This window comes from Trichoderma harzianum (genome assembly GCF_003025095.1).
Source record: "Trichoderma harzianum CBS 226.95 unplaced genomic scaffold M431scaffold_24, whole genome shotgun sequence".
Classification (NCBI taxonomy): domain Eukaryota; kingdom Fungi; phylum Ascomycota; class Sordariomycetes; order Hypocreales; family Hypocreaceae; genus Trichoderma; species Trichoderma harzianum.
Window position 1 is genome coordinate 269,069 of NW_020209272.1, and position 21,251 is coordinate 290,319.

The 21,251-nt window shown below is 46.7% G+C and overlaps 6 protein-coding genes across 6 annotated transcripts; 2 read left to right on the forward strand and 4 right to left on the reverse strand.

The window, feature by feature from the left end:
- Window positions 1-284: 284 nt before the first annotated feature.
- M431DRAFT_99731 (hypothetical protein) lies at window positions 285-6,185 on the reverse strand (the record flags this gene model as incomplete). The annotated part of the gene is made up of 15 exons (XM_024925188.1): window positions 285-1,371; window positions 1,434-1,549; window positions 2,022-2,381; window positions 2,437-2,492; window positions 2,532-3,561; window positions 4,380-4,440; window positions 4,552-4,694; window positions 4,750-4,835; window positions 4,887-4,931; window positions 4,990-5,048; window positions 5,135-5,238; window positions 5,289-5,426; window positions 5,479-5,896; window positions 5,950-6,050; window positions 6,105-6,185. 15 exons carry the CDS (start codon window positions 6,183-6,185, stop codon window positions 285-287), a joined length of 3,885 nt encoding a protein of 1,294 aa, XP_024768273.1.
- A 2,047-nt stretch (window positions 6,186-8,232) lies between these two features.
- Window positions 8,233-10,239, reverse strand: M431DRAFT_99642 (hypothetical protein; the record flags this gene model as incomplete). The annotated part of the gene is made up of 2 exons (XM_024925178.1): window positions 8,233-10,080; window positions 10,138-10,239. The coding sequence occupies 2 exons, from the start codon at window positions 10,237-10,239 to the stop codon at window positions 8,233-8,235; spliced, it is 1,950 nt and encodes a 649-aa protein (XP_024768274.1).
- A 773-nt stretch (window positions 10,240-11,012) lies between these two features.
- M431DRAFT_99649 (hypothetical protein) lies at window positions 11,013-12,219 on the reverse strand (the record flags this gene model as incomplete). The annotated part of the gene is made up of 5 exons (XM_024925179.1): window positions 11,013-11,188; window positions 11,238-11,606; window positions 11,681-11,767; window positions 11,821-11,972; window positions 12,032-12,219. 5 exons carry the CDS (start codon window positions 12,217-12,219, stop codon window positions 11,013-11,015), a joined length of 972 nt encoding a protein of 323 aa, XP_024768275.1.
- An 873-nt stretch (window positions 12,220-13,092) lies between these two features.
- M431DRAFT_99665 (hypothetical protein) lies at window positions 13,093-14,783 on the forward strand (the record flags this gene model as incomplete). Its single annotated transcript, XM_024925181.1, has 4 exons — window positions 13,093-13,235; window positions 13,299-13,760; window positions 13,826-14,122; window positions 14,174-14,783. The coding sequence occupies 4 exons, from the start codon at window positions 13,093-13,095 to the stop codon at window positions 14,781-14,783; spliced, it is 1,512 nt and encodes a 503-aa protein (XP_024768276.1).
- A 2,055-nt stretch (window positions 14,784-16,838) lies between these two features.
- M431DRAFT_501062 (hypothetical protein) lies at window positions 16,839-17,930 on the forward strand (the record flags this gene model as incomplete). Its single annotated transcript, XM_024917982.1, has 1 exon — window positions 16,839-17,930. One exon carries the CDS (start codon window positions 16,839-16,841, stop codon window positions 17,928-17,930), a length of 1,092 nt encoding a protein of 363 aa, XP_024768277.1.
- Window positions 17,931-18,122: 192 nt separating this feature from the next.
- M431DRAFT_128043 (hypothetical protein) lies at window positions 18,123-21,086 on the reverse strand. Its single transcript, XM_024912355.1, has 3 exons — window positions 20,551-21,086; window positions 18,794-20,484; window positions 18,123-18,696 (listed from the first exon to the last, which is right to left on the reverse strand). Exons 1-3 carry the CDS (start codon window positions 20,912-20,914, stop codon window positions 18,250-18,252), a joined length of 2,502 nt encoding a protein of 833 aa, XP_024768278.1. The 5' UTR covers window positions 20,915-21,086; the 3' UTR covers window positions 18,123-18,249.
- Between the last annotated feature and the right edge of the window lie 165 nt (window positions 21,087-21,251).

Consider the following 21,251-nt stretch of genomic DNA (forward strand, 5'->3'; position numbering starts at 1 on the left):
AGCGAAATATTCTCGCACCGCATGAGATAAGTTTTCAACATAAGCCCGAGCTCTGGTAGCAAATCACGAGGAGGCACTCTAGCTTGTTGAAGATACTATTTTGAAGAAACCTAAAATATGGGATCAAATGCATGAACACGTCACAGCTGGAGCGGAAGGTAACAATCGGGAGACGTAGAAAAGAAACATCCTGGAGAGAATTTACACTCTGCCACTCTGCAGATAGCTAATGGCAAGGTTTGCATATATGCGGAGACATAGAGTTGCATTTACAGTTGTAATCTCTATTTAAGCTTAAATGACTGTAACATTCCTTTGCAAGGAGGCCCCTTACAAACGGTAATTGTTAACTCTGAGAGATTATAAATAACAAATGCCACCGTCATATTCTGTTTTGAAGTATACCCTGTGAGAACGGCACTGGGTGCGTTTTTCTGCTTTGGGTTCGGATGGTTACAAAGACTCTCAGGGTATGCCAAATGATCTGAGAACGCTGCCTTGATCTTTTCAGGAGTTAGTTGCCCTGCAGCACAGTCTGCTCTCACTCCCTTTTCGGCTTGCAAACATCTAAACCAGCTGCTACCGCCAGGATAGCGGTCAAAAATGTTGTCGCGACTGAGAAATTCGGGGCTAAGAAAGTGATTGCTGTGAATTAGGTACTGGTCGTCAATGTTGCCATAGAATTTATAGATGCGGTCAGGCGCGACTTCCATCGCCATTGCGAATCCGTCTGCTGTCGAGACGTGAAGGTTTCCTGAGACATGGCGTGGAAAGGCATTGATAGCCACAAGACCTTCAGCGTAGTTACTGTATTCAAGAAAGATGCGCCTAGCCACAGAGAGAGGGAGAACAGGTGTTGGGTCTGTGACTTTGTGGTAAACTCCGTCGCGGTCAATATGGGAGACAGGTACATAATCTTGACTTGAAAGCAACGAATTTGCTGTAACCGAAAGGCCAGCAGAGTTCATTCCGCTGCGAATGAGCTGACCAGCTTCCGTAAGGATAAACATCGATGGCCGGTCTTCAGACGGGTCTGGATGCACCTCAAGGTAGATTATGAGGTCCTGGTTATAGAGATGGCTGGACATGTCCCAGTTGTGTACGGCTAGAGCATGACCAGACTCAACTGCGTTCCGGGAAAAGAAGCCGCTTGTGCATTCATCATGCTCGTCGGAGTCTTGTGGAGTCTCCCCGCCGTTTTGAAGCCGATACATGCATCTACCCAAGTCATATCGAGCGTTGAGCATGATGACTTCCTCGACCGTCACACCGGTGCCATCTGCAATTCCTTTGATCTCTTCGAGCCCGGTTGGGTAGAACTTTTTAAAGGCTGGGAGGTACACCGTCTGGATGATTTTGGAAGATATAGACCTGTATTCATGGGGTTACTTCATGTGGTTTACCCCAATTCGCCGGTGTAATGCTATGCTTACCAATGCGGTAGCTTTCCTGGAAGCTTATAATACTCGATATTGGCGCGAACCTTTTCACTTGCCTGTCTTCCATGCGACAAGCCTCTCCCGTATGGCGTACCCTCGACTACAATGTGCTGGTAGCACGATGGATCAGGGACTTGCATGTTGGGAGTGTCCAAAGAAGGCATGTTCTGAGAGCCCATCGGCGTCGTGCTGTGTAAAGTTAAGAATAAGGAATTTGGTCAGTAGATAATGTGTTTACTTTGCAGAGAATGCAGAATATTTTCCCGTGTTCTTAGCAAAGGTTATATATTCAAGAGGCATTCGACTTATCTCCTAGATCCAGCTAGACTTCACACTGTAATAGTGCCTAGACCATCTTCAACTTATTAGCATCATCCATTGTTGTGTTGCCTAGCGGTCGCGCTATTGTCCCAAATCGTGCAAATCGGCGACCGACTCGCTGCTGCTTCTCGCGGAACAGGTCGAATGCGGTTCCGCCGGCGCGATCAATAAAGTCCGTCATATGACAAAATCATCGCCCATATCGTCGGCGATCTGATGAAGATTACTACGACGCCCCGTCGCCTTCTCGGCGGCATGTACCTTTTCGACGAATGCGCACGCATTGGCAAAATGCTTTCCCGCACTGTAGTAGCTCTTCATCTGTTGCAGCGCCCAGTCTCTGTAGATCCAGTCTTTTGCCTCAATTGCGGCCATGATCAGAGGCACCGGCCATATCTTAGTTGGGGGCGCTTCCGTTCTTGGCCGCTTCAGCCTCCGGTAGAATTGGCTGGTAATGGTTGTGATCTTTTCTGCATGGTTGCTTTTTGTGTACATTGATTCATTGGGCTGGTAGACTCTTGAAGCGTATATTTTTACTGCATGAAAAAGCGCACTTGTTGTGAGGTAGGTGGAAAACACCTTGTTTTCTGCAGCTTTTTCTTCGCTGATGCTTTCGATACTCTGATAGAAGTCAATTGATATCGTCTCTCCGATTATCATCATAGATTCTACTTACTCGATGAATATCGCACAAGGACGCCATGACAAGGCACTCGTCTCTTTTGTCGCCGCCTTTCCGTGACAGTTTTCCTAGAAGAGCTACTAAGCGACATGTTGCGACATACAGGGGCTTATGAGCCTCGTCCCGCCGCCGTTCTTCATCAGGGTATAGGAGACTGTACTCATTCTGTAGAAAGTCATATGACGCTTCCACGGCTCTCACCAAGCCCGAGTCGTCTCCCATAGACTGAATAATACGATCGTTACCTTGACCAAATAGCGCAGCGCGTGCGTCGAGAAAGCAGAACCATACAGCCATTCTGACGTAGAGAGTATGCGACTGATCATGGCCACTGTGGTCCAGTAGAGTCGCTTCTAGGCTAAGCATCCGTCTCAAAGATGCCTTCCTCGAAAGGAGGAGGTCAGTCCAGGCTAGAAAATACAGAGTCACAGCAACAGCATCCAGGTCATCTTCTCGAGCCAGAAGCTGGAGCCACGTCTGACTAGCAATTTCGGTTTCGTTCTCTTCCAAGAGGTGGATTCCAAGTTGATCTCTGATGCCCACGAGACTTTTGCTGTAATGCTCCATCGCGCTGGCTTCAGATTGCAATCTTCCGCTGCAGAAGAGGTGGGCAGCTGTCCACGCGTATAGGGACGATACTACAAATGAATGGGTTGAGTTGAAGCGATTAAAGAAATAGGTGTGATTGTTCCAACCCTGCTCCTTTGAGCTGTATTTTGATGTTAGGCTCTGAGTATAGTGCTGTGCCAAAACGTGATCGGAGACAGTTGAGAGTGATTTGGAACCTGGGCTTTGGTAGTCTGAGCTAGGTGTGTTCAATTCAGCAAAAACTTGACTGGCGTAAAGGCCTCGGGTTTGGTCGGGGGATTCATTAGCGACTATAGAGTTGGCAGAAGTGTTCCATAACATCGCCGTGTCTGTTGTTGGATCCCACTGCTGGCCCAAATTTGAGTCAAATATCCCGTCAATCCAAGGTATTGTCGTCGTGTCAAAGACTGGAAGCGATGGCAGCTCCAGCAGTTCCGGCCCCTCTCTTTGCTCACGTGTTTCATTTTGTTGGCTCAATGATGGAAGATTTGTCTGCTGGGGCGTCATTTCCTTTGTAGAAGCATTACCCTTCTTCTTGCGATGTCTTGAGCGGGCTTTGGTATCCTCCGTCTCATCCCTAAACTCGAATACAGCATGAGATGACGAGTTGTAGACGCATTTGACATGCGACTGGCGGCATGATGAGCAACGAGGCTTCAGGGTATCACAATGAAGCTTTCTTCTTGTACAAGTATTGCATGAGCGCATGGTGAATTAAGTGGTAGACTACAGATTAGATGAAGACGACAAATGCTCGGGCTTCTGATGATAACGAGCTTATTAGATCTAGTCTTGAGATAGTCGTTCGTGGCTGCGTCACGTGATGGATGATTTCGCTCCTCAATAACATTGATGGAATAACGCTAACCTTGTCTCTAAATAGCTGTAAAGGAGATATTGAATGATGGGACCCATGCCTCGGAGGTCTGTATTAGTGATGTTGGCTAACAACAAAAGAAACATGCAATAACATGGCTCCAGCCTCCAGCTAAGATATAGAGTTCACCGTATGTATGAACCCATGCTATAGTTGTATTACGGCGATAAAACTAAACATATATAGGTATACACGTAATATTTTGCATCTGAATCAAAATGTAAATTAACTGCGATATCTAGATGGAGTTTACGGATAAAATAGAAGTCGATAAAGAAAAAACTTGTATTAGTAGATTAACGCTTCAAAAGCGAGAAGGAAAAGTGCAGTCATTGCAAATTTGAAACGAAGTTTCTTATTTGCTAGCTGCGTTTCTCGTTTACTAAAGTGAAATAAAGGTCCATTCGCATACAAAGGGCTTCTGTGTTTAAACCGCGCGTCTGCTACTCGAAGAACTCCAAGCTTACCAAACGTACCTGAATGAGGGCTGTTGCCAATCAGTCAGGTCCGAGTCATTTTCGGTAATATTCGGGCTGTTGTTATCTGCTTGAAGGCGATCCCGCCTATGGTTCTGATACCTGATATAAATGCTAGTTGAAAATGGTTACTAGCTGGGAGAAACAATCCAAGCATGCTGAACTTACACTAGTACAATCTCCAAGAATATCATGACAGATATGGAGGAATAGAAGCCCCTAAAAGCTGTCTGGAATTTTGGAGCCTGCTTCTCGATGAACAGTTGAGGTCCAGTGAATTGACCGAGGCAGTAACCAAGAAACATCAGAACCTGTAAAGAATCAGAGTGAGGTCTAGTCACTCGCAATTGATATATCTGCTTACACTTGGGGTAGACTTTTGGTAAATCCTGCAATATTTGACGAAACCATGTTCATGCCCAAGCCAAACGGGACCGTGTTCATGTAAATGACTGACTCTCGTTAGCTGCAATTTAAGGCAAGCATTTGAACATTATACTAACGGTAAAAAGACGCAAGTAGACCGCTATGATTGGAACGGGGAAGATCTGTCAAATGGTTAGAAACGGCTTGAAATTGTTGGTGGTTAACGGCAAGAACACTAACTGGCAATCAATACCGCACCAATTAATACGATGCTGTTCGTGGCGATCATGACGTAGCACCTTGTATTCTTGTAATGGCTACAAAACCAACCACTAGGAGACATTAGCAGACTGTGCAGGCGATATAAGACCAATGTCGAATTTACGCAAAGACCACCGAAACAAGATGGATGGTATTGGACGGCATGCTCATTAGAGTGGCTTGGCGACTAGTGTAACCAAGCGTCTCGGTTAAAACAATCTTGGAAAACTAGAATACCGTCAGAATGCAATAAACACTGAATCACGCATAGTACTCACCGATGTCAGACCTCCACCTTGTAGGCTTTGGAGAAAGGCATGGATTGCCAGTATCCAAGGCTGCGGGTCAATCAAGCATTCACGGACTTGGTGCCATTTATACTCTGTGTTTTTTATACTAGTATGGTTCTTCATGACCTATCAAATGATGGGTTAGCTCTGGTTTTCACTCAACGAAAGGGTTTCTAACTTGAGCCGCGGCAATCTTCCTCTCTCTCGTGTTGAGAAACCACGCCTCCATGGGTGATGATGGCGCTGCAAAAAAGATAATGATACCCCAGAGCAGTGTTGACAACCCGAACACGAGATAAATAATCTTCCAGACGGCGTATTTGGAACCAGAGTGGTCTTTTCCAGAAACGCCGTAGGTAATAGAATCAGCAATAAAGGCACCGACAGCACTGGCCGACCACCACAAGGAGGCACGAAGCGGCTGTTCATCTCGAGTCCAATATTGGGATACGAGAATTGTGAGAATGGGGGACATGCATGATTCAAAAATTCCGAGGAAGACACGGTTGATAGAAAGCGTCGCAAACCCCTTAGTAAATGCCGTTGTGATTGCTGTGAGGCCCCAGAGGAATATCATGAGACCGAAATAGCGTCCACTATGGAGACTTAGACTATAACCTGGACTGGCTGAATTGAAGTGGCAACTTACATCGGAAGCTTCTGCATTAAGAGCGAGCTGGGATACTGCCATACCAAATATCCAAGATAGAAGATGGAGGATGACCAGCTATATTGCTGTCCAACAAGACCCTGGTTCTAGTCAGATATTGGGCCAGCTTCTATTAAGCGTTGTATGCCACCCACCAAGTCTTTCTGCAAGCCAAATATGGAGGCCTCGGATAAGGCAACCTTGTCCATATAGTTGAGTATGTAAGTAAACGCCATCTACTTCATTTGTAAGTCAAGTTTTCTTAAGTTTGATCAAATAGTCGTGTGACTCTATACCATGGGAAGAAGAATTAGGTCGAGTTTCCATCGGATCCGAGTACTCTCCTTGGAGCTGTATACGAAGTCGCATGGAATTGAGCCCGTGTCTTCTAGTTGCTTCTCGGAATCGCTATAACCGTCAATGGGCTTGTGGTCGTCAATTGTTTTCCCAGCAAACTCGTCCATCACCACGTCTGACTTGGTGGTGGTCACAGGCTTCACGGCACTTCCCATTGCGGTGTTCGGGCCGGATCGACTTTTGTGCTGAGAGATGTACCACACTGAATCCTCTGTATAGTCGAAGGAATTGAATGGCCTCGATCCATTGCTAAATGGCGACTCGCTATTTTATTATGTCTTGAAAGTTTTGTAGGTACACATACGAAGCCAACTGCCTGTCGAAAGCTGGGGGCTGAGGCTTCCTTGCAAAGAAGTGGAGGTGAAAGCTCGCCCAGCAGGCCAAAACAGGAACAAGCCAGTCTCGGCTCGCCCCGTTGCCGTATTTGGACGATTCCGCGAGTGGCGAACGCCAGCATGCATCGCAGCTTCGACCCCATCGCGGGGTAATCCCCAAAAGAACAGAGTCTGGAGAAGAACTCTCCTTAAATGTCATAGGCAAATGTGGGGAGAAATCACGAGCAATCGCAGTGCGTCAGTGGTCAGGCGGGTAGCATCAATTGCATTTGCTGCCTTGCATTAAATGTTATTTTGAAGGGTGTTTAGGAAACACGCTTGGAGAGTTGAAGAATCTCTATGTAACAATGATTTACCAACACTCTTGTCTGCCCTCTACTGATTAAACCCCCTAACGGTCATCAAGCTTAAATCTCTCACGTATAGATCCAATGGCAGACCACATCTATTCCAGAATTCGCTCGTAGCTAATTACTTCGTAAGAATGTTGTGGCATTACCAAAAAGTAATTGGAGAGTCCAGCAAGGATACATGCACTACGCCGCGATCGCTTAGTAGTAGCATTGGGGCTTGGCATAGCGGTAATCATACGTGTAATTTCGGATCCAACATGACCATGGTTCAATCTTATCTCATGATGGTCTTTTGCGCTCTATCAGACAATTATGAGAAAGAAGCCTCCTTGGAACCCATTCATCAAGGCTAGACTCTTTAAATTACTGGTGATTCGCTAGCGATACCGCCGACTCATGCGATCGCGCTGCTAAACATTAGCAGCATGTGCTTTACCCGGCCCCCCCGACCAGGGACATGTACCGATGACTCAACAACCACAACCCCTCTGTAGTTTGCCCCACTAACGCAAATAAATCCAGGTAGTACGAGTACTAAGAACGGAGTTACAACTCCATTGTTATCACTTAGCGTATTAGCTGTGATTATGGACTAGGATATGTATCTTGTACTCCGTATTGAGTAGCTAATATTTGATTGTATGTTTAATCCATTGTGATATCGGATGATAGCAGAAGAGCTCGTGCCAATGCCGCAGTCGGCGCCTATCCGGCCCATTAACCATCTGACAGGACATTATGGGAGTGCTATACCGATTACCGGACGGAGGCAAGTTCTCCCCTGAACATCTCAAAAAATATGCAATCCTTTGCAACAGAAATAAATCGATTACAGATGACAATTACTAAATGAGCAAAGTGCAGATGAAGACATAACCAGCAATCTCAAGAGTGTCTCGTGGGCCCATGTAACTCTTATTTACAAAACTTCCTCGCTACCCTAGAACAGAATCGTCTTATATCCGCCAGACGTTTCTCTTCCAGTAGTTCGATAGTAATGCTCCCATTATATAATTAATATCTAATAGAATTATTTTCCCAAAGTTGAAAATTCCAAATTCGACATCATTTGAGGTGTGGTCACAACGATAGGCTGGCAATAACATCCGTAAGGGGTCTACTAGCTTGATCTGCAGCTTATGATTTCGCAAATTCCTTCAACTGTGCGCAATGCAACTTCCAACTTTTAAAACAGAGAATATTGTCTATACAATGGTTTTCTATATCTATAATCTATGTTAATCTACCAAATACTTCCTGAACCAAGCATACCGACGAGCTTCGATATCCTTTAAGCTTGAGCCTTTGGCGAAGATGTGGCCTTCACCTTCATACAGCACCACTTCTGCAACTCCACCTGTTTGCTTAACTGTTTTCACAAATGTGTTTGCTTGATTTTGAGGTACAATAGGATCTTCTGTTCCATTGAAACACAAAATAGGCCTTTGGATTTTGGCACAGTGATGTATGGGACTTCTTTCTAGAAGGATTCGTTCTTGCTCCTCTTCAGATGTTCCATTGGGCCAGCACAAGGGCTGCAGATACCGGCACTCAAATTTGTGTGTGTCCTCCATCAACCTCTTTAGGTCCGAGATGCCACTCTCAGCGACGGCTGTCCTCCAAACATTCGGATAACGCACCATGCCTTGCATAGTCAAGAATCCACCAGCTGAGTGCCCTGTCAATCCGACCCTCTGTCTATCGATTAAACCTTGATTAGCAAGATAATCGACAGCGCTGACAGCATCTGCAATGTCGCTGACTCCCCAGTGCCCATCGAGTAATTGCCGATATTTCTTTCCGTATCCAGTGGAGCCAACGTAGTTTACTTGTAGCACGGCATAACCACGAGTCGTCAAAGCTTGATCACGCAGATAAAAGCCAGACCCAGCTTGGCATGTTGGCCCACCGTGAACTGACACAATCAGCGGCGGGAGGGACTGATCCCACTTGTACTTGGGGCTTTTCGGCAGCAAGAAGAGTCCGTGAGCCTCGCCTCCTTCGGAACTAGCCACACGAGGGAATGTAACGTGAGTGGCATGGGAAACATAATCTTCTGGCAGCTGAGTTGCAGCCGAATGTTTCAATACCTGACCAAGTCCCCCCTCGTTGATATCCACCACTGTAAGCACTTGGGGTGATGATGCGGTGGAGCCGATGATGGCTACGGCCGTGGAACTCACTGCCTTGATAGCACTTGTGAGGATATCGGATATGGGACATTGGAGTTCTCGATAGTTGCAGGTTTTAGTATCAATGACGATGCTTTGGTAGGTCCCATTCTTGGTGTAGAAGGAAACAATAGTGTCTGGCGATAATGGTGTGTATGATGCAGCGCCGAGGAAGAAGTCTGTAAAGCAGAACTCTGCATCTTCTAGGCCGGATAATTTCAGGTGTCTACTCCGTCCATTGGAGTATTCGTAGAGCTGCCAGAATCCCGTTCTATCATCGACATAGTAGAGAGTATTATCCGTACCCCAACAAGGTTGAGTAACGCTGGAATTGATCTCGACTCCGGCGATGTTGGTTATGTTTGTGACTTTTCCGTCATTCCAATCAGCCACGAAGAGCTGTGTATTGTCCCACGGCATATTAGGATGATTCCATTGGATCCAGCAGAGCTTTGTTCCATCTGGACTGAACCGTGGAAAGGCGTAAAAGTCGCAGCCACTGGCAAGATCTGTGACCTCTTTGGTAGTAGCGTTGATTGCAACAATCTTATTCTCAACGGATGTAGGATCATCTGTATGGTGATTCTCTTGTATCCCAACTATCCATTTCTGATCGTTCGGTGGAATGGCAAAGTCAGCATAATAGAGCTTTTTGTCCTCATGAACCAATCTGTCTGCGTGTCCAGTGTTAGGATCAAGGTCGTAGACAGCCTTTGTCTCAAAATCCGTAAAAATGATGTGATTGTCGCTATGCCTTGTCACAAAAGAGGCTCCGCCGTACTCATGCACTTGAGACAATGCGTTGTAGTTGCTTGGGAGTACTTCATTGGAAGTTCCGTCCACATATTCTACAATGGTGCCTCTTCCCTCTTCGGCTGGACGGATCTCGAGACAATAGATCTTGCCATTAGAGCGCTTATTTAAATAGTTAGTAAAAAGGATTGAGGAGAGATCTATCCCATTATTGCTTACGTTGACGTCTAACTGGTCAAGGATCACAGATCCTGAGGCAAAATGGTCTGGGGTAATTGGGCTTTCCCAGGTTCCATATGGAGCTTGTTGAACTTGAGCCATGGGAGCGATGCTGTCGGTTTTGTGGCGAGAGACTGTTGAATGACTGTACAAGCTGCCCTTGGCTGATGAGGATGCGAATAGGCTCCTGAAGGATGGTAGGCATGATGGAAGTTAAATAATATTCAAGCATTGAAGGTTCCATATATCTGTTTCCCTGTCCCTTGTTTTCTGATGTCTGCTGTCCTCGGTGTTGTAGTAATGGAGTGAATGTAATCCGAAGGCCGCTATCTGAGTAATTGGTGAAATGCACTCCGTACCGCTGAGGCGTTGTTGTCTGTATCCATTTTCCAGGGCTCTCGGAGTGGTTTCCGAGAATATCGGCTCCAACTTCGCTCCGAAGATGTCGGCTCGACTTTCCTTTCTAGTTCAAATGGGTGCTTTCCTTATGATTAATTGCATTGAAACAAATAAGTCTGACGTTCCACAAAAATATCTGGCTCTAAGTCGTGATATCCTTCGTCTGGCTTGGCCGTCGATCTCACAGAACTCGGGGTTCGGCGCTCGGCTCTCGGCTCAACTACCCAGCTTGCCGGCCCAAATTGTAGTGCAGTTTGCCATGGTCAAGAACTTAGCTTGCGATGCACTAAATGGCGGGGGTTCTAGAGCCATTGCGGGCAGCTTGCTGTAAGGCTCAGACTGCCCATGGGTACTGTGTCACATACTGGGCCTTTGATACACTTTGTGAACATTCTCGATACTTGTTCCATACATAAAAAGAAACATTTTCTATTGGTCTATATACTTTCAACAAATAAATAATTTCGCTATCACTTTTAAAGGACAGCAACAGCGTTGGGCGGACTGGCAATTCCACCAGGATTGTTTAATGGTGCGCTGGTAAAGAAGAAAGTCCATCTGTTCTCCTCTTCACATGCTGTAGCCAGTGCTTCCAAATCCCAAAGTTCTCCGAGGGGCATTCCCCACATAGAGATTGCGTAGTCATGAAGACCTATCCAAATGTCAGCTTGTGTAACTCCATTGGGGATTGAAGCACTAACACCATGGGAAGGTAGGAGGCCATGCCTCGACTCCAACTGTGTCACTCGCCAAGGCCGCGAAGTGATTATCCCATAGCCACGCAAACATCTCCTCATTGCCTTCAATACCAACATGATCATTTCCATTCTTTATCTTGGATCGTCTTTCTTCCTCGGTGTGTTCCTCATACCACTTGACCCAGCCAGTTCGAAAAATAAGAATATCGCCACGCTGAAACGTCACTCTTTGCTCCTCGGCCATCTTCAGGATGTCAAAGAGAGTAATGCAGTGTCTTGTCACTGGATCATACTCGATATTATGCCGAGCAGCAAAGGCTACATAGTCGAGGAGAACGCCACGTCCAACTATGCCTCCACGCTTGCTCCAGTCTGATATGGTAGTGGTTGTTAGAATACCTGGGTTGAAATGGGGTAGGAATTGATGTTCTGTGTATGAAACTCACGTTCGACTCCAAGGTGTGATGTATCAAGGACTGATTCATGCGGAATGCCGTTGTAGTACATGCCAGTAACAGAATGACCCCAATGGCCTATCATGGTGTCAGTGGCAAGACTTAGTACCTCGTCCATTCAAATGACCTACGTAATCCGTCCCACTGGCTTCCGGACTGAGTGTTGAGTTTGATTTCATCATCATAGCAATACCAAGGGCCTCCTTCTTTTTTCCAGTCCTTGACTGTGACGTGCAAATTCGGACGGTCAAAGCTGGGTTCATGAACTCTATCAAGAGGCCAACTATGCAACTCATTATTAGGCTGTTGAATGTCTTCAATGCGGGTCAACTCATATCTTACTTGAGAACAACGGATTTTCCTGTTTTGATTTCTTTGGATGCATTTAAAATGGTAGATGGCTGGAGGAGATTGATGGTGCCTACTTCATCCTTGACATTGTTCCGGTCAAAGAGTCCCCAGGCACATCCGTGCGGCATTCCCGGGACAGCCGGCATAGACTTCCATGGTGGGAGATGGTGGCTATCCATCGTGACGAGCTTGTTCTTCCGGCTATTTTCGATATTGTCTCAGCTCACTAACCATCTAAACTTATAATGATAGACACTGGGTGGCAGGGGTTCTTTTAAACCTCCTCCAACTACCCCTTATCACAACTACTTGTCCCCCGTTTCTAGCCGTAAGTTTAATAGTATAACCTTGTGAAGGCCGAGGCCGAAATAGGACTTGCTTCGTGTAAGACAGACAGGGGGCAATCAAGGCTCGTCGCGCCGCTGCCGACATAGCCAACACCCAAGTCGAGTTGCGCTAGCGACGGCATGATAACGCCAATTCCGATGCCAGACCACGCTAGATTGTGGTGGAGAAAATAAGGCCATAGCAGGCTTGATGGATATCAGGATAGGTAGTTTCTGGGCTTCAAGCCACCAGTGTGGTCGTTACAAGCTAACGGCGTTTAGGTGCGAGCCTGACAGCGACGTACAGTTCGCGGGCGCATCTCCTGATGTTCATAGTATATATATATATCAGGTGGGACCCTTACGGTATGCGTATGTTCTCGTAGTAGACAAACTTGTCCATTTCCTCCATCTATATAGTTAACATCTTTATCTCTTTGATCCGGCCTGCATATCATGATGATACATCAGGATAACATTGCAGTTCTGGATGACGGCCCCAGCGTCGCAGAAAAGCGCAAAGACAGCGAGAATTTCCAAGCTGGCAACATATTATACATGAAAGATTCCGAAATCCCTATTGAAGAGTTTATATATTTCGCCAAACTTTCTCGCGCTCGGGAGTTGAGCAGCCCTTCACAACCTGGGCATATCACAGCATCTACTAATGCTACCAATTCTGGTGGAGATGCCGTTGACCAGCCTGTCAAAGAATCTGGGGGAGGCATGGCTCCCCTCAATTGCGGAGACGTGGAGCATTTATCGCGGGTCGAGTCAAAGAAGAAACCTACACCCGAAGCATTTGCACCACTAGATATTTCTGAGGGCGAATGGACCCAAGCTTCTAGGGCGGCCAGAACAGCTACATGGTAAGTCGGATAGCAACTACACGATACTCGACCACAACAAAAGTCGTTGCTAATGGTTGCTAGGGTATCCATCTTCTACTTAATTACAACCGATGTGCTCGGACCTTTTTCGACTGGTTACGCCTTCTCCCAGATGGGCCTTGCTCCAGGCGTCGTCCTGTATACTGTATTTGGTGCTCTAGCCGGATACAGCGGATTTCTGCTGTGGCGCTTATTTCTCCAACTGGACAGCGACGAGCATCCCCTAGGAGGGTACAGCGATCTGGCTTTGCGTATATATGGACCGTGGTTCCAGCATGTGTGCAATATTTTGCAATCGTTTCAGTTCTTTCTCACCGTCATGGTTATAATGATCACAAACGGCCAGTCCATAAGTCAGTTGTCGCAAAACAAATTATGCTTCATAATCTCTGTTTTGACCAGCGCCCTGGCTGGTTGCGTTATAGGGCAGATCCGAACTCTCAAAAACTTAGGCTGGGTAGGGTCGGTGAGTGTGTTTCTGAACTTGTTTGTCATCTTCGTAACGTAAGTCTGCTGTCTCTTTGATGGTATTATTCCCTCTGTTATAATTTTACTTACCTATCTTATAGAATGGGAGTCATGGCTCATAGTCCGCCGAACTACATTCTCTATGCTACAACTCACCCCGAATTCAATATTCAAGCTCCTGATCCCATTTCTGTCTCCATTACCGCACCGCCAGAGCTTACACTTGTGGATAATGTGAACGGTTTGATGAATGCTGTATTCTCGTTTGGTGGTGCAACCATGTTTGTCGAGCTAATGGCTGAAATGCGACGACCGATGGACTTTTGGAAAGGTCTCCTATGTGCTGATCTTCTCATCTTCTTATGTTACATGGTGTATGGTATTTACTGCTATGTGATGTAAGACGCTTTCGCCTTCTTCACTCTTCATATATACTAATGATACAACAGGCAGGGACAGTACGCATACATCAATTCCTATCAGGGAATTTCTCCATACAACTGGCAAACAGTCTGCAACGCTATTGAACTATTGACCAACGTCATCGCCGCAGTTCTATATGCCAACATTGGTATGAAAGTCTTATACAACAGTGTTGGCCGCCACTTCTTTACGATCCCTGATCTGAACAGTGCATCCGGAAAGTGGATTTGGGCCTTTTTTGTTCCTGTCTACTGGATGCTTGCGTGGGTTGTCGCATTGTCTGTACCACAAATAACATCCTGGACGGTTCTCGTTGGAGCTGGAGCGCTTCTGCAATTCACATATACCTTTCCTGTTTTCTTGGCACTTGGGTTCAGAGCTCAAAGGGATTCAGCTTTGCCGGAAGAGGTTTATGATCCTCTACATCGCCGAGTGGAGCGAGTAGATCACGGCCTTAAGCGCTGGGTTCGGGGATTGAGAAAGGAACTGTGGTGGAACATATTTGACGGAGTGATATATGTGGGCTCCCTGGTGACCTGCGTCCTAGGGCTCTATGCAGGCTTCAAGACTCTAGTCGAAGGGTACATCGATTCACCGAGTTTGGTAGGCTGGCAATGCTCGAGCCCAACGGGCTGAATATGAAATCTTATGAGCGAGATATATCATGTAAGAGGGATTCTTGAAGATTACAGAATGCGTAAATACAGACTATGTGCTACTATGTAACAGGAGTATGCATTTGAGTGCAATTGATATCTGCTCTTTATCCAGTTTCTTCGTTTAAATGACCAAACTCCAGCTTGAGGCTTGTTAATAGGACCAAATCTAATGTAAATCAACAACGGAATATGTTACTTCAAGTGGGTGGGCGATGAAATCGTCAATCTCCATTGGATATCCGTGTCTTACTTTCTTCTCAGGCCAAACGCGGGATGCGGATTCGGAGTTGAGTGAACAGGGGCGAGATAATGTGTATTTAATATAAAGTTTATAAGCTTTTTACGCAAATAACAAAAGAAATTGTGTATCTCCATGTTTACTCCCCCCCATATCGTGGCTGTCCCTGAGATATCTGGCTATGAACTGGTCTCAAGTTGAAGTACACCAAATGGGCCGTAGAACCAACTTGAAGCACTCTTGTGCTTTCGGCCATCCCTTGGCGATATATACAGAAATGATTCTCTCTCCAGATTCTTTAATATCACATCTATGGAGTGAATGGCATCTGTATAGCGATCCTCTCTCACACTATCGATTAGACTCTGCGACATGCATTTCCTTTCGGATACTGCAGATCCGACGAATTAGAGGGTGTTGTGAGATTGGAACGTCCAAGGCAACAACATGATTGTGTTAACTGTAAGGGAAATAGATATTATGCTTACAGTTAAAGATTTCTCTTCTGCTGACGCTCTTGTTGGCGGTCCGCTCGTTTCCATGGAGGATTACGACGTTTTCCCCATCTTGGCTGCCATAGACCAACCACTTAAGCTGGGGCCTGTATCCGTTGCATTTGATGGATAATCTCAGACAATTACTGCATGCGGGCTGCTCCAATGTGCACTTAACGTGCCGTGCGCGGCATGTAAGACAGCCCTGGAGGCTCCGGCGGCCTTTTTGGGATGCATTGCTCTTGGGAGAACTGTCGGCTGGTGTCATTAAGCTGTTGCGATATAGGAGATGCATCCAATAAGCCAAAGTTCGTAGGAGACAAGCCATTAAGGTGTGGAACAGTCACTATCATCTCCCATGTTAACGCTGGGAAAGGAAAGTCGAGCCGATGTCGTGGGGAGATTCTATAAACATAATTGGGCAAAGTTGGTGGGTAGATTTCTCCCAAGTCCCACCTGACCGGCTCGACTTTCCTTTCCCAGCGTCAACATGGGAGATGATAGTGACTGTTCTAATTCTTGCGTGGCTTGCGCCAAGCGGTCTTTGACGGCTCAGGCCATTGGCAGATTCACATAAGCTGGGCGCCTCACTGTCCTTACTAGCGTACGGAATTCCAGTGACAGGTTGATTGCCGAACCACTGTATTGCACACTAAAGCCGCCTCTAATCTGCTGTGGTGGCAACTTGTGGTTTAGGCTGCGGAATGGGAGAAGTTGAGATGCTCGCCCAGCAATCGGAGCTCGGTGCAGAGCCAATACATCGTTGATCGACTCGAGCGCCGAAACTCCACACTTTCCAACAGACCTTAATTCATTACTCAGTGCCGTAGTTATAAAAAAATGTCTGCATAGTCTCTGCTACGGCGTAGGACGAGAACTTACTGATACAGAGGGATGGATGCAGCCAGACTTACCCCGCGCCACGACCGCATGCCATGGAGACACAGGCTTGCCAGGCCACATTTATGCGATTGAAGCCGAATGCTAAGAAAATAGTTGCTAATCAACACAATGAATTGCCGCAGATTCTCATCTCATAGGTATGGCTAGTAAGGAAAGTCGACCCGCTTCTTCTTTTCTACATGCGTGGCCGAGGGAACCCGCGCTAGCTGAGTTATGAAAACTCCCAGTCGGTTGCCTTGACATATAAGTAACTATCCCGGCGCCGTACCATAGATATTGATAGGCAGATTCGACATATCTGACCTTAAACGCCTTCAGCTCTCCCATTCTCCATTGCTTTTCTAGCCTTTGTTGTGGTGACACATATCAACCTTATCCCAGGATGAAGTATGCACGGATGCCAATTGAGATTGAATCGCCAGAGGAATATGGCTACGATAAGATCAAGTTCAATCTCTCTGAGAGCTCCATCGCGGACCAGTCCTTAGGCTCTCTTGGATTAACCATTCCCGACCTTACTCTCCTCTATAATGAACATAAGGGGAGTACCGAGCTGCGAGCAGCCATTGCTGCCGACGCTGGCCTGAGCGCGGATGATGTTCTCATAACTGGTGGTGCGGCCGGAGCTCTCTTTATCATCTCAACATCTCAGCTGTCTGCACAAGATCATATTGTTGTGGTTCGACCAAATTATGCAACCAATCTGGAAACACCGAGGGCAATTGGCTGCGACATCACCTTTGTGGATCTTAAGTTTGAGTCAGGCTTCGAACCAGACCTCTCTTTCATCGAACAAGCAATCACACCAAAGACCAAGATCGTCTCCATAACTTGCCCGCATAACCCAACAGGAACGCTGCTGTCTAGGGAATCTCTAGATCGCCTTGTTGCCATCACCAAGCAGCAAAACTGTTTGCTTCTCGTTGACGAGACCTACAGAGATGTCAAGTACGGCCGGCAGCTCCCTGTCGCAGCCTCACTCGGTGATCATGTCTTGAGTGTATGCTCTCTATCGAAATCATATGGCGTGCCAGGAATTCGACTTGGCTGGGTCATAACCCAGAACAAGAAGCTTCAGGAGACGTTTTTGGCAGCCAAGGAGCAGATAAGCATCAGTGGCAGCGTTATTAATGAATGGATTGCGACGCAGCTGCTCCTGAAAAGAGAAACCATTCTTTCTGCTACAAATGAGGAGATGGCAATTCGCCTGCAGATGGTTCGGTCATGGATTGAGAAAGAGGAACTCTTGGAGTGGGTGGAGCCAGTGGGCGGCGTAGTTTGTTTCCCTAGCATGAAGAAAGAGCCGGTAGGCGGCACGGATGCATTCTACGACAGGCTGTTGAAGAAGTATAAGACATACGTCGGCCCTGGACACTGGTTTGAGATGCCCGATACGCATTTTCGCTTGGGCTTTGGTTGGCCCACAAGAGAAGAGCTTCTTGGTGGCATGGATGCGATTTCCAAGGCGCTGCGAGATGCTGATAGCTAAATGAATAACTGGTTTCTAAAAAACATGGATATAAGAGGAAAATATACGATTATGGAGAACATGGTGCTATTTGCTATGATCTTGCCGTTTGACTTTGGCTTGCCTGAGATACCTCGGTCAGGGAAGCCAACTAGGGACCAAAAGCCGGCATAACACGATTGTAATACTTGAAAGCTAAAATGATACGCCGTGGTGAAATAATGTATGCCCTGTTTATGTGTGCATATATTGGTTAACCATGATATGTATCTCATCGCTATGAAACATACTCATACGCTCAATGAATATAATCGGTCCAATCGTAGGAATCGAGCAGTATCTAAAAACGATAAGCTTTCTTGAGCTTTTCAATTCCCCATGGATCAATGTCCCCAATTTCCAGGCTCTCCACATCCTCCGGTTGAGCCTTTTTGGCCAAAGCCTCTTTTATAACACTTCCTTGTCCCTCCCGAAGAAACTGTTGCAAGACATCCGCGGCCACATGCATTAATACATCCGACTTCTCTACTTTTTTGTCCCCTTGAGGACTCATCTGACCTGCAGCAGCTGCAAGAGCAAGGCCGGCCGCGAACGGCAGTTCATCTGGATTTTTTGACAGAACATTCGGGCCCAGGACTTGACCAAAACCTTCCTGTAGCCTTCCGAGTAAATTCCATGCCTCGTTATGCATGGTGAAATAATTAAAAGAGATGCCCGGAATTTCGCTTTGGATAGCTAAAGCAAGCTTCCGTATGATCCCGGGAGGGAGAAGATTGGCAAGCTCAAGCTAATTTCGTTATCAGTAAGAATTCTGAGTGAAATCACATCTCGGGAAACTAATTGAACAGTTCAACAGTTCAACTTGAAGGGTTAGAAGTACATACTCTTTCTTTTTCCACGACATCCTTGAACTCAGCCTGGAAATGCTCTCTGCTATCCGTATACTGCTTACGAACACCCTCGTTTAAAACCGCCTCGACCGCGGATGGTGACCACGGCTGACGTGCCCCAGAGTGTTCAAGACGATGGTTAGTTGATAACGATACGTACCCTGTATACTTCAAATTCCGTCTGTTGGCGCTGTTTATCTTGAGCTTGCTTTTCCGTCTGTTGGGCGCCCAGTTGGTAACAGACGTTCCAATGCTGAGGCAGTAGTTCTTGAAGTAAGCTTCACGATTTGTCGGTAGGTCGCCAACAAAAAATGACGGATTGCCCTGTAATTTTCGCAGCGTCTCCAGGTCTTCCCACTCGAGATCCTCGGCTAGCATCTTCTCCTGTCGAAGTGCATGATACAGCTGCGTTACCCCCAGAAGCGCCCCAGGCGTTGCAGCAAACTGCGTACCGGAAGAATGTAGATTTGAACGCATATTGTGTATTAAAAGACCGCAATATATAGGATTCCGACGGAGACACTTGAAGGGTGGTGCAATCTCGTTTGGAAACAAACCGAGGTCTAACATGAGTTTACGAGCCATCCACATTGGATCATCGTCCCATATGCAGGCAGCATAGAGGACTTTGGATCGTTCTTTGGATGAAGCGTCAATATCGAGCAGGGAATGTTTAATGTTGAGACATTCTTGTTGCATTTCCCGATACCCACGATCACAGTCCTGGCCAAGAAACTGCAAAATATCCAGGTAGGTCTGAGTGGCCCAGGCTAGCCAGAACGGCGGGTCTTTTGTCCTGTCGTTGGCCAAGTATGCCATTCCACGGGTAATCTCATCCACTATAGTTGAACAGTCGATTTTCGAAGCCAGAAAGCTCACGTCCGGCATAAACTCAAGCATTGCCGTCATATCTTGCTTCCATTTTTGTCGACGCGTCTGCGCAGAGTCGCCCACTGTTTCATCGTACCAGCCAAAGCTGCCGCTGTAAGATTGGAGATGCATTTCAGATCGGCCAGTGGATTGTAGGTAGCTAGCAAGCAGTGTCAGGCTGTTCATCATGCACATGTCCGCCAAATCGTATGCATCCAGGTTGTAAGGATCCCTCGGCTGCTTATTGGCATTCATTTCAATGCCGAAAACCGTGCATAAGGCCGCAAAGTATCGATTAGCAACAAGGGAACCGCCTCCTTCTTTGCCGAGCAGTGATTCTATATCCTCTTCCATATTACGGGCCATTTCAAAGGCCACGTTGGTCGCAACAGAAACAGCCGCTAGATCAAGGTTTCCAGAAACGTAGTCGGTCCATAGAGACTTGATCTCGGCCCTGAGGCGATGATAATCATCCAAAAGCGCCGTAAATGCAAAAATGACATCCATAAAGGTGTCTTCTTGTTCTGCAACATATTTGACTTCAGTGGCAGGTGCTGGAACAACATCTGGAGCATTTTGGAACTCTGTAGATGTGTGGTACACTTCCAAAACACTAAAGATATTCTTTGCCACTCCGTCTGGCTTGATGTCCGCTTTGGTTGTCTCTTCGCTGTCGGATTTGGTAGTTCCTATCAATGGTTTCAAGATGTGACGAACTTTTTCCAGTACCTCAACGAAGAAAGAATGACGACTTTCGGAGAGTAAGTTTACTTTCAGCCCACTGGAGGTGAGACGGTCTGCGAATCCCTTTCGCGCTATTGCAGCCGTTGTCAGTTCTATTCTGGCCTGATAAAATTGGCCTGATAAAATGAGTAACTGACCAACTATCACACGATCAAGTGCAAAAACGAAGTCCTTGGGGATCTTAAGATCATTGACTTTGGAGACAAAGGTTGCCAGGGCCTCAAAGTCTTTGATCTTGATAAGGTGGGTGGATTTAGGGGCAGCTGTGCCATTTCCCGGACTGCCAGAGGACACCCCAACCGTTGCCGTTTGAGACGCCTTTGCTGCTCCGGCCTTGGCTAATTTTCGAGCTTTTCCTTTGAGTCTACCCCCAGTGCCTGTCGGGGTGGTGGCGGCGACTTCATAACCATTGGTTTTGGCGGTAACGGCCAACCACTCAGCCACGAGGTCTGTATCCGCCTTGTACTTTTGGTAAATGCTTTTGAGTGCAGGGGTTAACATTTCGGCAGCACCTTCTTGTTCTACCACAATCTCATGTAGTATTGCAAAATATGAGGCCAATCGCAGAGTTTATTATGAACACTGAAAAAAGAAAGAGGGAAAAAAGCCCTCCTCCGCTCCACCATGTGTTTGCAGCACACTCGATAAAGTAATCCCAGAGACGTTGGTGGGTTCTTCGCTGTGCCTTGGGCGCTTGGGCATCAGTGCTATCCAGTTGACAGTTGGCGTTAAGCATTGGATCACTGTCACGTGGATGATGAGCATGTTGACTTTCAATTGGCGAGTTATTAGACATGCAGTGCATGGCAGGGGGGTGGCGGAGTTCCGGTGGAAGAGC

What these genes read in the sequence shown, in the direction of transcription:
- M431DRAFT_128043 (XM_024912355.1), bottom strand. Translation starts at nt 20,914, where the DNA reads ATGTTAACCCCTGCACTCAAAAGCATTTACCAAAAGTACAAGGCGGAT. An exon ending in ACTTGATCGTGTGATAGTTG is followed by an intron (nt 20,485 to 20,550) that starts GTCAGTTACTCA and finishes CGGCTGCAATAG; the next exon opens with CGCGAAAGGGATTCGCAGAC. An exon ending in ATGTCGTGGAAAAAGAAAGA is followed by an intron (nt 18,697 to 18,793) that starts GTATGTACTTCT and finishes TAACGAAATTAG; the next exon opens with CTTGAGCTTGCCAATCTTCT.